Source organism: Palaemon carinicauda, chromosome 38, assembly GCF_036898095.1.
Source record: "Palaemon carinicauda isolate YSFRI2023 chromosome 38, ASM3689809v2, whole genome shotgun sequence".
Classification (NCBI taxonomy): Eukaryota; Metazoa; Arthropoda; class Malacostraca; order Decapoda; family Palaemonidae; genus Palaemon; species Palaemon carinicauda.
Genome location: NC_090762.1, coordinates 37,001,177 through 37,015,995, shown reverse-complemented (window position 1 = coordinate 37,015,995; position 14,819 = coordinate 37,001,177). Strand labels below are relative to the sequence as shown.

The window sequence follows — 14,819 nt, the reverse complement described above, 5'->3', positions numbered from 1 at the left end:
TCGTTGTCCGCCGGGAGACTGATGTCCGTCGGAAGACCGCTGTCCGTCGGGAAGACCGTTGTCCGTCGGGAAGACCGTTGCCCGTCGGGAGACGAGATTAGACTGCTGTCCATCTGCACCAAGACGGAAGATCGAGAAAAAGAAGTTGTAGGCTGCAAACGGAGATTCAAAAAGGCGCCTCAAGCACCCTTATAGGGAGATGAGAGGCCCTTACGACGAGGCGGACGGAGGGCCTTACGGCGAGGGAGGCCAACAGCAACAGCAACAGAAGAAACCTCCGAAGAGGAGTCTCTATGAGTGTACTCTCTCGCGAACGACAGAGAAACACTTCGTGGAAGAGACTGGTCAGCCAGTGACCTAAAAGGGGCAATCCTCCGAAGAGGAGCCCCTGCAGTTGCCCAGCCCCTTGAGCGAAACTGCAGGTGCGACCGCTCAGCACCAAGAGCATAGTCGCACGAAAAAAAGGCAAGAGAAGAACCCCCCAAAAGAGGAAAAGCTCAAGCCTGGACAGGAAAAAACTTCCCTCGGAAGGAAAGTTATCCGCCCAAGGAGGCAAGCCTCCTGACTGTTCTAAAATGAACTGGAGAGCTGTCCGTCGACACGGGAGTACTACCAGTAGAAGGAGACACGCCCCTGACGACAATACAAGGGGGGAGGCAGCAACAGCCGAATCCCCAGGACTCAACCAGACAGCTCACACCGTTGCTATATTACAGAAACGAACTAGATCGGTAACTGTAAAAAAAAATAAAACAAATAATATTAGTACACATTCATTCCCCCGGGAAGGCTCCGAAGAGGAATCCCGAGGAAAAGGAGCAAGAATTACACAACAGGCACGTGCCCTCACAACCACTTACACTCGCGGAAGGAGAGCTGTAACCAAAACAGAATTATAACAATTATAATTATGTAACTATGTAATTATGTAATTTAAAAAAAGAATGAACACTAAAGAAAAAAAAACGAAAACCCCGAAAGGAATCGTTCTACAAGCTGAAAAATTAACAACTACAATTAGATTCATAAACTAATTGAGACAAAATGTACGGCGTAGCAACCCCACCCACACGGGAAGGAAGCTACAAGGGCGTAGTAAAACATAGTAAAAGGGTGAACGACCTCAAGAGAGAGAGAGAGAGAGAAAGACCGAAGTCAAACTCGATCGCAACCCATAAAATTAGGCCATGGTGGCCTAACTGCCGAGGCCTCCACGTAGATATCGTACACTACACACACACATCTGAAAAGGAAACTTACTTATTTCTATACTCAAATATATATACAAACATGAAAACATGTTTACATATATATTGAGTAAAAGAAAAGTAAGCGATTAAGTAAAGACAAAACAGACAATGGCTGCCAAGCGAGGACCAAGACAGAGACGTCTGTCACAGTCCGAGCCAAAAGTGAAAGTGAGTATTCACCTGTGTGTGAGGGGGAGGAGGGGTAGCTAGCTACCACTCCCCTACCCCCCCGCTAACTAGCGCGGGGGTAATACACCCTCGTTAAATTCTAATGGCTCGCCATTTCAGCTACGCTAAAAGTAATAACCCTTTGTAAATAGCGTGGTTTGTATTTCGGTTACGGAACAAATCCCAATTAAAATGGCAACCAACCTAGGCTACAAAAGCACCAACCAGAATTTATCATATCCTCATTGCATTGCTGTCACCGCCGACTAAAAATCTTCATGCCCAAAAAGCTACCTACTGAAACTAAAATTTTTCTCCCAACTGAATAAGACCTTTCATGTATCTATGTATTTCACACTGTAATACAGGTAATAAAATTCAGAGTTATGTAAACACAACATAACAGGTTGGTACTATCACACTTAAGACATATGCAATCCTTTCATCATTCAGCAGTCTCATGTACACTATTACAAAACAAAGAACAGTTCTATGGGATAGTGAACTATTCTTGTAATTTATATAATTTACAATTACAGTACTTTAAAAATTCACTGTAGTACAAATTTCATTCCTATTCCTCAATCTGAATGGCATTTCTTTCATGAAGTAGAACACAAGAGCAAGAAGAGGGAACCTCCTTTACCCCTAGACAATACAAAGTTTCACACATTTTTAAATGCAATAGTATTGTCATTAGCACATTCAAAATGAGAATCTACACTGGACCATATAGTGATATCAAGGCTTAACTATACAGAGTTCACAGCATCCTCTCCCCTACTCACAACTACCATTCTGAGTAATGACTTCATTTTATGGACTGATGAGCAATGAACAATATTCACCTCCTGTAAAACTACTGTACAAAATCCATTTTCTAGAACCACTTCTCTTCTATAAAACATCAGAAGACAGCACTTCAGTATTCTTATAAAAATTCATAATATATAGAACTGCAGTAAATTGTTTCTATTAGTTCTTTATGATCTAACGCAGCACTGTGTTAGTTACGTCTTTAACAGTATTTTCTATTTCTAAAAAGAGTTTTTCATTATGTTCAATTGAGCGTCCACCTGCTGAACGTAGCTGTCTCGTTTGCAACTCGAGGCGGGTAAGTAATTCACGCATATGAAACCGACTCTGTGGTGGAATGTTATCCATGTAATCTCCACATGCACGGTGGAAGCCAGAAACTTTCTGAGCAGATTGGATACAAGCAGCAACTGTTGCAGTAGAGCCTTCAGATCTCAAGGAAGCAATGGAATTTTCTAGAGTCTTTCCTTGCTCTATCAACCCAGCTTTCTCTGAGCTATTACTGGAGGAACTACCAATACTGTCACTAGGAGGAGCTCCTCCAGATGATGATGTAGCTGGAGGGGGATTTCCTGATATAGCAGGAGTGGTAGATTCCTTCGTCAATTTAGATTCTTTGCTTTCAGTATCTTTCCCTTCTTTCTTTACTGAAATAACAGGAACTGACGGTGGCCTAATAACAGAAGGAGTAGCATATATTCCAGCAGGCTTTGGTGGGGGTGGTTTAATACCAGCAGGAGGTGGAGGCAGTTTAAAGCTCTTCACCACAGGCTTGACAGGCACAGAGGGTTTCCCATCACTTGGCTTATGGTCTGATTCACCACCTGTTGGAGGCCACATCCTCTTTTCTAATTTCCCGACCTTACCTTCATCTTCGGGAGTCTTTTTCAAAGGAGGAATGTCAGGAGTACTGTCTTTTTCTCCTTTTATCAACTTTGGCAATTCAGGCCGTTTGTATGCGCAAGGAGCATACTTGGGACTAGTTTGATTAGGATCAGACTTGGCAAGTTTGTCAGCATCCTGCTTTTCCCATAACTTCTTTAAACTACTTATGCTACTTGAGCTAAAACGTTTGGCATCCTCTTCTTCGTTCACTTTTAAAGTATCACTTTGTACACTATCTCGTTTCTCACCCGGTATACTATCACGTTTTTCACTCTGGATACTTGTCACACTTTCACTCATAATATCACTCTTAATTCCCGAGTCACAACTCTGTTCATTCTTTCCATTGTTTTCATTCTTCTTATTTACTAGACTTGACACTCTTTCATTATTTTCCTGTTGATCAGCAGAAGCATCTTCCTCAGGAGTTTTGGCTTCATTTTCATCGTCTTTTACAACATTCGTTTTTCTAAGTTGTGCTCGAAAATCCATCAAAGTGCTATGGGGATCATTTTCTGCATTCAAACAATCATCTACACTTTTACTAGTGTCTGTTTTTCGAAGCTGAGCTTTAAAATTAATTTTCCTTTGTTCCTTATCAGAATTATTCTTTTCAAAATTACTTTTAACTTTCTTTAAACTAGCTTTAAAACCTATCTGATTACTACTGTCTTTTACGGATGTATTTTCTGATTCACATTTTGTATTCTGTTCTATATTAACCACATTTCCATTATCAATTCGTGGAGAATCTCCAGTTTTACTGGTTTTTTGGCATAAACTTTCAAAAAGTTCTGATACCAGTTGTACAGCAGGATTCTTCTGACTATCAGGAGAACCTTCCTCCACAACACCAGACTCAGAACTTTGTTCCTTCTTATCATCAGCCTCCTTTAACTCTGATACTAACTTCAACTCAAGACTTTCTTTGACCTCATGATTAATACCCAAGCCCAAAACTACTTTTGGCTCTTCAGAAGAAAGTTCTTCTACACTACCGTCACGTGAGGCTAAAGAGGCAGCATCTACAGATGGGGGACTCCCATTTCCCCCAGCAGGTGATGATGGTGTTTGAGCATCATCTCCAGCTGGGGATGAAGGAGTCTGCAAACCTTCAGTGTCTGCAGAAGACGACCCAGGACTTTTGGCAAGATTAGTGCTAGATTTTGCTTTGACTTTAGAATTGTTCAGTAGTGCCCTTGGTGAAAGGTTATCAGTTGACTTGTAACTGTCACAGGAATCTGAGGACTGATCACGATGTCGCAAACTCACACCAAACCTTGACCCTGGGCTACTATCATTTACATCACTGTCAAGATTAGAATCTAAATTTGGCTTAGTTCGGACTGGTGGCTTTTCAGCTTCCGAATCACGCAACTTTTGACGTGTTATACTAAGCGTAGTTCTTTCAGCTTGTGGAGACTCTGAGCCTTCACCAGCAACATGTTGACTATCTTGCAAAGGTTGTGTTGGTACCTTTTGCGGACTAATAGTAGAATACTCAGTTTTTCGCCGCCCTCGGGGTGAAGGTATAGGCTTTTGAGCTAGTCTTCTGCGAGACTCTGGAGAAGATGTCCCTATGCCTTGATCAGACCCAGGGGGTGGGGGAAACTCCAAAGATGTGGACTGATTTTCTTCCATAAAATCATCAGGGGGAGGAGGTAAATCCATTGGCGGTGGTGGAAACTCTAAATCTGCTAATGAAGGCTCTTTACTGCGCTTATCACCTCGTAATGATTGAAGTCGAGGACTTAACCTAGATATGAGTGGTGACTGTGGAGGGAATCCACTTTGCGTGGAGTTACTACGGATCATTGAAACTGCATTCTGATCTAACTCCTTATTTTCCTCTTGGTCCACCTGTCCTTCAGGCTGACCACGCTCCAGGTCATCTTGATCTGCAGATTGGTCATCAGTTGGAGGCACACCTTGTGAAAGCCCACTTTGTCTAAGGGATTCTAAGTATGCCCCTATTCTTGCACCCTTGGGTAAAGTACCATACCGATTAATTGCTCTCTTGACGTTATGGACTTCAAGGGCAGCAACAGTTATATGTCTACTTCCAATTGTACCACTCTGGCTTTCAGATTTCTCCATTCTTCCACGTCGTATTCTGTCACCCGATGTCTTGGGATCACGTAGACCAATTGAAGGTTTTTGGCTGTAAAAAGAAAGCAATAGGTGAATTTATTACAATACAAAATACATCATACATACATATACCAAGGCACTTCCCCCAATTTTTGGGGGTGTCCGACATCAACAAATGGTTTATATTTCGTATTACAAAATATACCCCAAATAACTGGTCCCAAAAGTATTTTCAGCATCCTTTTCAGAAAAATTAAAGTCTGGGCCCGTAAATTCTACAATGATAATCTTCATGGTATGATTAAACCATATACTGTACAATGATAATACTCATAAACTAATATCTATTTACAATAAGAATGTATTATACACTTCATTACAACAATTCATTTTTTTATAATAATTACACAAAAAGAAAAGTTTCGATAAAAGATTAAGCTAAAGAAACTGCTTTTAAAGCGAATCCATTGCACAATTCTGCAATTATAAAATTTAAAAAAACCTAACAAATGGAAAAGTATATTAAACTAAAATGTTACAAAACGATGAAGCTGGAATAGACTATATGACCACAAACTTAAAAGCCAATTTGTTATTGTTACCTTGTTACTACTAGCAAAATTGGGAGGACAAAAATGTTGCTCTTAGAAATATTCTAGGTCTAATTCAATAAATAGCAACTACACCACATTTCAAAATTCCCAAGGTTGGGCTGGATGGTTTATTCTTAATAACCAGATCAGATCCTGTTCAATAAATTTCTACTTGAAAATTTCATGACTGAGTGAAGTGATGTATAATATTATGACTGTTTCTTCAAGAGATTTACTTCCCTGACTCAGAGAGAGGCGAAATGTATAGTGCCTTCATACCTGCAATAAACTATCATTTTCAAAGTACAGATCACATTTCCAATAAAGTGAATACTGTACCTAAAATTAATTTACTGTACTACCTTCAAATAATGCATATTATTACATCCGTCATTAGATACGTGCCATTCTTTTAAAATGATGCTTTTTTACTGCAATTACAGTAAAAAAAATCTTAAAAAAATGGCAGTATTCTAAAATAAAATTAATTTTATTTTAGAATACTGTCATTCTTTTAAAACTTTTTTACTGTAATTGCGGTAAAAAAGCAGTGTTTTAAAAGAATGGCACGCATCTCATAACGGATGTAATATTCGTTAACTGGAGGGGCCAAAATTAAATGTATATGCCACAGTAACAAGAAATATTTTTAAGGTAAATACTTGACTATAGTTTTATTTCCTAACAGGTACAAGATCATAAGCTCACTGCTAAAGCAAAAGCACTTAGCAATCTATACCTCATGAAAGGCTTATCTGGTGATATGTACCTATACTACAACAGCAATGCATCTGCATTTCAACTATACTGAAAAAAAATAATCCATTACTAAAAGAAATATACAGTATCATGTATGGTACATCACACCACCATAATCAAATGACAGCATTAAAAATGTCTTTATACAGTTTCTTCTTCAATTGCAAAAAAAAAAAAATGCCTTACCAAGAAAGTCTACCTTGTTTCGAGTACAGTATTGTTTTCCTGTCTGGTCATCAGTTGCAACTCTCATTTTAATTTGTTGGACAAAAAATTACATTCTATCAAATTTCTTATCAATGATTTTGATTTTAATCTCTGGCACAGTCATTCAGTTCTAACTTTATGCATGTTGCATAAGATTTTCCATAATTCTGATCATCCTTCCATTTCAGACCTTCCCAGATTATACCATCCTAAGTGTGCAGTTAATTCTAAATGTCTTGCCTTCATCATAAGATTCAACCCTATATAGTCTTCTAAAAGTTTTATTCCAGCTGTGACCAGAATGTGGAATGATTTTCCTTATATAGCAGTTGAATTAGTGGAACTTCAGAATTTCAAACTTACAACATATGTTTTTAAATTGAACAGATTCACATAAGTCTCCAATTATAGTTTATATATGATAGATCTATGTTACTTTCTTCACTGAGCCAATTTCTCTCTTCAAACCCTAAGTCTTGTAACATCCTGCTTTTATAACTAGGATTTTAGCTTTGCTATTAATGATAATAATAATAATGATAATAATAATAATAACAATAATACATACATACATACATATATCAAGACACTTCCCCCAATTTTGGGGGGTAGCCGACATCAAACAAATGAAACAGAAAAGGGGACCTCTCCTCTCTACGTTCCTCCCAGCCTGACAAGGGACTCAACCGAGTTCGGCTGGTACTGCTAGGGGTGCCACAGCCCACCCTTCCCCGTTATCCACCACAGATGAAGCTTCATAACACTGAATCCCTTACTTCTGCTACCTCCGCGGTCATCCAAGGCACCGGAGGAAGCAGCAATGCCTATCGGAACTGCGTCACAATCGCTCGCCATTCATTCCTATTTCTAGCAGGCTCTCTTGCTTCTCTCACATCTATCCATCTATCACCCAGAGCTTTCTTCACTCCATCCATCATCCCAAACCTTGGCCTTCCTCTTGTACTTCTCCCATCAACTCTTGCATTCATCACCTTCTTTAGCAGACAGCCATTTTCCATTCTCTCAACATGACCAAACCACCTCAACACATTCATATCCACTCTAGCTGCTAACTCATTTCTTTCACCCGTTCTCACCCTCACTACTTCGTTCCTAACCCTATCTACTCGAGATACACCAGCCATACTCAGACATTTCATCTCAAACACATTCAATTTCTGTCTCTCCATCACTTTCATTCCCCACAACTCCGATCCATACATCACAGTTGGTACAATCACTTTCTCATACAGAACTCTCTTTACATTCATGCCCAACCCTCTATTTTTTACTACTCCCTTAACTGCCCCCAACACTTTGCATCCTTCCTTCACTCTCTGACGTACATCTGCTTCCACTCCACCACTTGCTGCAACAACAGACCCCAAGTATTTAAACTGATCCACCTCCTCAAGTAACTCTCCATTTAACATGACATTCAACCTCGCACCACCTTCCCTTCTCGTACATCTCATAACCTTGCTCTTACCCACATTAACTCTCAACTTCCTTCCCTCATACACCCTTCCAAATTCTCACTAATCGGCCAAGCAGTTTCAATCCTCGTCCAAGCACTCAAGCATTCACCTCTCTCACCACTCCATCAACATACAAGTTAAACAACCACGGCAGCATCACACATCCCTGTCTCAGCCCCACTCTCACTGGAAACCAATCGCTCACTTCATTTCCTATCCTAACGCGGGCTTTACTACCTTTGTAGAAACTTTTCACTGCTTGCAACAACCTTCCACCAACTCCATATAACCTCACCACATTCCACATTGCTTCCCTATCAACTCTATCATACGCTTTCTCCAGATCCATAAACACAACATACACCTTACCTTTTGCTAAATATTTATCGCATATTTGCCTAAGAGTAAAAATCCGATTCATACAACTCCTATGCAACCCCTACCTCTTTTAAAACCACCCTGTACTTCTAAGATTGCATTCTCTGTTTTATCCTTAATCCCATTAATCAGTACTCTACCATACACTTTTCCCACCACACTCAACAAACTAATACCCCATGAATTACAACACTCATGCACATCTCCCTTACCCTTATATAGTGGTACAATACACGCACAAACCCAATCTACTGGTACCATTGACAAAACAAAACACATATTAAACAACAACAACAACAACAACATCAACAACAATAATAATAATAATAATAATAATAATAATAATAATAATAATTTTCTTCTTTTCAACAGCACTGAAATTTGCCAGTAACTATACTATTCTCATTTTTGAGAGGATATGGATATTCGTCAGTAAACGAATTAAGTCTTACTTTAAGAGTACATACGAACATAGGTTTAAGTACTAAGTCTCGGGGCATTCCAGAGTTTGGAGATCTCTGTTCTTCGCCATATTCAGGAGTGAGATCCAGTTGCAAAGCACTTCAATCACCAAGGTACGTCTGCTCATCATCAAGCTTGAAGAATAAGTAACAGTAAGTGATCACTTATTCAAGTTTGATGATGAGCAGGTGTACCTTGCTGCTTGAAACACATTGCAACATGATCTCATTCCCGAATACAACAAAGAAAAGAGATCACCGAACCCTGGACTTAGTACAAAAGCCTATGTTCATATGTAATCTTCTTGAAGATTTAATTAATTTACAGATGAATATCCATATTTTCTCAAAAAATGAGAATAGCGCAGTTACTGACAAACTGCAATGCTGATGAAAAGAAAAACATTAAATCAAAAGAAAAAGCATCTTATAAAATTAACACCACTGAGGCAGCCATTGTCTTCAATCAAACAATAATAAAAGAGGGTCTCCTACCAAAATAACAATAATAACCATGTTTGCTTCAAAGACTAATGCCAAAATAAAGTAACAAAGTTAAACTAATGAACAACCACATACCGGAAGGACTGCAAGTGTGGTGGTTCCGCTCTAAATGTTGAATGTGACGTTCCAATGCCCTGAGTTGCTGGCAGAGATTGCGCCCCAGAATCCTCGGTATCTGGTGTCCTTTCCCTCAGGTCACTTTCACTCTCTGCATCATTGCTACTAGCAAGATCAGCCAAGTCCTTCTGTATACCTATAATTTTAATACTATTTGATTAGCTCAAACAACAATAAACTTGCTTTTAAAACATTGATGTAGAAAACATAATCGGTAACAAAGATGTTAGTCTTTTAAAAAAAGATATAATCCTTGGAAAGAGGGCTACATTACTATATTCTAATGCAATAAACTTATGCAAGGTAGATATTATCTAGCACATAATAAACATCAAATTTAATGTTACAAAGATTTATATCGACGACTATATTAGAATACTGTATCTGAGAGCTTAAATATTATACTGTACTACCTTAATGCTATCATACTGAGACTAACAAGTACCTAAGCAAAATATAATGTAATATATAATAGTTTTCTAATTCACACACAAATTGTGAATACTACATAATAATTTTACTATTGTTTTCCAACAGAAAATAATCTAGGTGCTGTATAAAGGGCAGCATTATACAGTTCAAAAGAATCTGGAATGCTGAGCTTGCAAAATAACGAACTATTTTTTGTGCAAGAAATATCATACTGCACCAAATCAATCCATTTGAACACACACACACTCTCTCTCTCTCTCTCTCTCTCTCTTTTGTAAACTAATGAACTATCGTTTGCGCAAGAAATGACACACTACACCAAATCACTCCATTTGAACACACACACTCACTCTCTCTCTCTCTCTCTCTCTCTCTCTCTCTCTCTCTCTCTCTCTCTCTCTCTCTTTTGTAAACTAATGAACTATCGTTTGCGCAAGAAATGACACACTACACCAAATCACTCCATTTGAACACACACACTCTCTCTCTCTCTCTCTCTCTCTCTCTCTCTCTCTCTCTCTCTCTCTCTCTCTCTCTCTCTCTCTCTCTCTCTCTCTCTCTCTCTCTCTCTCTCTCTCATATCTAAGAGAAATAAAAAATAAAAAGAGAAAGCTATATATTGGTAATTGTGTCAGCAAACATTGTATGACCAATATTCCACACCATTACTATACAGGATTGTTACATTACAGCTTGAAATAAATGGAATCAGTATCAACATACAGTATTCATACTACAAAAATAAAAATAAGCTGCCTAAACTTTAATGACCCCTCGTAACATCACGTACGCAACAAACACTATCTAGCACATTACAACTTTTTGACATTGTCAGCACATATTCCATTACAGATACCATAAAATAATTAACCAAACATTCTTTTAAAAATTCATTATTGCATTTTTGGTACTCATTCAAAATCCAATACAAATCAGAATGTATTTACTAAAATTCTGCACTCTGACTAAAACAAATCTTTCATTCAGATATCATGGTCAGGAATCATTCCTTGCAACTAACGAGGAACGCCTCATAATAAGTTAAATTAGCCCTCCCTTTACAGAAATAAAGTGCAAACAATCTTATTTCTTAAACAAAAATTACTTAATTTACAAATGTGGTGTTATTAAATTACATGGTATAAAGTTTATGGCAATTCAGTATTTTTTTCTTTTTAGTGCATCTTTATTAACTACAGATATACAACTTGAATCTCTTTATTTTAAATAGTAGCTTGAAAACATTTCCACAAAAGCATTAACATAGTAATTCTTACTCAAAATATTCTAAAAACATAGCATAATGTTGATTCAGACTTTGAAAAATAGTAGCTATGCAAAATGTGCTTCGTTGATTTCTAAGCTAGTAAGAAATTACCAAAACTGTTTTGCTTCATTCCGTTGTTTATTAGAATCATGCAAAAATTACAAGTTTTTGGTCTCTCTTTAATAATCTGAAGTAAAAAAATCCTTCAGAAATCTCTTTGCCGGTATATAAAATTAAGAATGAATTCTTAGCATGACACGCTTACCATCAAACTCTAAGATATTTCTTTTTAAGTTCTATTAAAATTTTTAATGACTTTGTTGTTTTAAATTCATGAATAGATCAAGCACTTGAATGTCTTCTAGACAGACTTTATCCAAACCAATTTAATGGAAACAACTAATTGCCAAGATCAATAATAAAGCTATTGCAAGTCTAATGTGTATTTCATATAATCAGACCCTGTTTATTTTATAGTTATAATTTTTAAACTAATATCATCACCTACTTTTCCACTACACACTGATTATAAGTTTTCTAAAATACAATTTCAGCCTAACTACCTAAATAAAAAGTAAAAGTAGGAATCAAGCTGAAAATTTTACCATAATGGTTACGACAGTGATACAGTAGTCATATTTTATATGGGTAAATCACCAAATTATAAATTTCAGTGATATGAAAACTGTTGTAAATCAACTGATTATGAGCATCAAATTTTTCATGTCAATGAAACAAAAGATCATATGACCACCATTTCAAGACATCTAACTATTGAACTTCATGGACAGTAACCCTCTGATGATCCAATGACGCACTTGCCCATTTATGTAGCCGTATAGAAAATTTATTTAGCTCTATTAGGCAATTTCCAGTTTTCATCTTTATTCCTTCTTTAATCACACTATGAAATATCAACATTAAGTAAGTTGACACATAATGTATGCTCATGGTTGATACATTATGTAATTGTTCACCACAAAAAAGTTTGTAGTCATGAACCTGACAGTAATTTTGTAAAATTCAGGACCACCAGAGGGTTAAGACTGTAATATAGAATTTATATACATAATGTATTATATGGGACTTTCATACCACTGAAATCTACCATTAAAAATAACATAGTTTAAAGAGTTAAGCAAATAACAGATGTTTCTTTGTAGTGCTGTTTTCCCCGTTTAAGTTTCATCTACTATTAAGAATTGTTCCTTATGATCACACAATAAAGAAAATTATTCCTTTTAAGAATGATCAGAAGTACTGTAATGATGATTCTCTTAGCATTATTTTATGGAAATACTAGAATCTGTAAAAGAAGAGAAAGTATTTGAATGATGGTATAGAGAGAACTCAATGGCTGCTGATCTATTTTTAAATTCTATTATTAGTATTCAATAGCACTTACTTTTAAGTAATTTAATTTCCTTGCATGCCCTTCAATTGAAAAAAAGTATATAGGAGAAATCTCACTAAAACCTTTCGGCTTGAACACCAAACTTACTAACTTCTTATCTTACTTATCCTTAAATGCAGGTGCAACAACCACCTGTAGTCAATTTTTTTTTAGTGAGGCAGAATTGCACCGACTCGCAAGGGTGTCCTTTTAGCTCGGAAAAGTTTCCTAATAGCTGGTTGGTCGGAAAAAAATACTTCCAACTAATCAGCTGTTAGGAAACATTTCTGAGCTGAAAGGGTACCCCTGCAAGTCAGTGCAAATCTACCTCACTAAAAAGAACTGACTATAGTCTCTAAACTTAATGATTGTTTCCTGCAGTTCCTCCTTACTTAGCTGACCTATTTCTTTTAAATGTGCCTTGCTCAAATTTCCAACCCTCATTTAAAAACAAAGCCATAGAAGAATCTAGCAATATAACTTAGTGGCCCTGTTAAACTACCTCATAAAAACCAATCATCAGATCAAGGACAGTCCTATGAGCCTGGAAATTTAACTCTTTTTCAAGTTAAATCTACTTTGCAACTGAAGTAACCATAAAGATTCAGTACCAAACGTGAGAAAGGTGAACGTTAACTTTCATAATATAAACAGTTGTCTTGACCAATTAAGTTTCACATACCGTATTTGACGGCATATAGGACGCAATTTTTTCCCCAAAAATTTGGCTAAAAAATCGCCCTACGTCTTATACATTGTAGGTGAAGTTTGAGACCTACCGTAGGCCTAGGCTAATCTAATCCAGCTTACGCTCGGCACTTTTACCCGCTTTAAACTCCATGCATCCATATTATACTTTTATTGTTGGTATTATTGTATTATAACCGGTGTTTTGAAAATTAATTCATGAAAATAAAAGCAATTGAATCTGAAATGCTGTGACTTGGCATTTACTGTATAAACATCTGCTGACAAAATGTAAACATCTACTATGGTTGCATTCTCAGGAACCACTTTACTTTTTCTTACCTTAACCTTCAATAATTTTAATGATATCGTTAATTAACGGTAGTAATAAAATTTAGATTAGCATATTTAATTTTTATCAAAACTCCACCTTGATTCAAATTATCCTCACTCTTTCCAATCAAGCACCATCTTCTCTGTCACATCATACTATCATTAGCGGTACTTTGTTATTGTTGACCAAACGCAAACAAAATGGTTTTCCTTTTATGCGACGTGTGGACATTTTTAGGGATGTGGCAAGTTCTATATTTGTAATAACATCTTCACTAAAAGCTCCTAGTATTGTTAGTTATCATTCGCATGTGTAAATCAGTTTTTTTGTTCGTTATGATCGGTGACAAAACGTAATCAAAACGTTTTCTGTTTTAGGCACTGTTTATTAGGAAATACTTGATATGAAATCACTCTTATTTCATTTATTTCTAATTACTAACGATAAAGTAAGTAAAACAAAATTAATAATATTTATATTACATAACCAATAATTGATAAGAGTCCTGTTGTTGCAAAAGCTAACTCATACACAGATGTGTACGTTTTGTAATTCACGAGTCGTCTTCTACAGCAGATATGACCCAAATTCATTTAATACTGACTTAATTTTTGACCTCGTCTTATCTGAAGGTCGTCTTATGCGCGGAAATATACGGTATATATCTGCTTATGTAATGTACACCTAGACTGCTGGCAACAATATATTGTATGCTTAAATGCAATAAAAACTGTTTCATAATTTGACCTGCCGGAATGAGGGTACGTCTTATATGCCTGTGCGTCTTATAAGCCATCAAATACAGTAATCAACTTCGAAAGACCTGTGATTATAAAACTAAAAAATTTCAAACAGTGAAGATTTTTATCAATCAGCATTAGGGCAAAGTGACAGTAAAACCTACAGTTCAACTATATTATCCATAAGCTATACTACAAGAGACACTAATGAAAATACTTTAAATACTGCCACAATTTTTCATTGAATCCAAATTAAAAT

The 14,819-nt window shown here is 36.8% G+C and overlaps 2 protein-coding genes across 7 annotated transcripts in view; one reads left to right on the top strand and one right to left on the bottom strand.

The window, feature by feature from the left end:
• LOC137630549 (tyrosine-protein kinase ABL1-like) overlaps positions 1 to 14,819 on the top strand; it is a 332,860-nt gene that overhangs the window by 183,086 nt on the left and 134,955 nt on the right. The window lies entirely within an intron of this gene.
• The window catches only part of LOC137630548 (tyrosine-protein kinase Abl-like), an 86,918-nt gene continuing 73,704 nt past the window's right edge, over positions 1,606 to 14,819 (bottom strand). For all 3 annotated transcript variants that reach the window (XM_068362063.1, XM_068362064.1, XM_068362065.1), the window contains exons 12-13: positions 9,666 to 9,843; positions 1,606 to 5,280 (exon numbers count right to left, since the gene is read on the bottom strand). In XM_068362063.1, the coding sequence (XP_068218164.1) occupies positions 2,409 to 5,280; positions 9,666 to 9,843 (3,050 nt within the window). In that variant the 3' untranslated portion in view covers positions 1,606 to 2,408. The remainder of the gene's footprint in view (positions 5,281 to 9,665; positions 9,844 to 14,819) is intronic.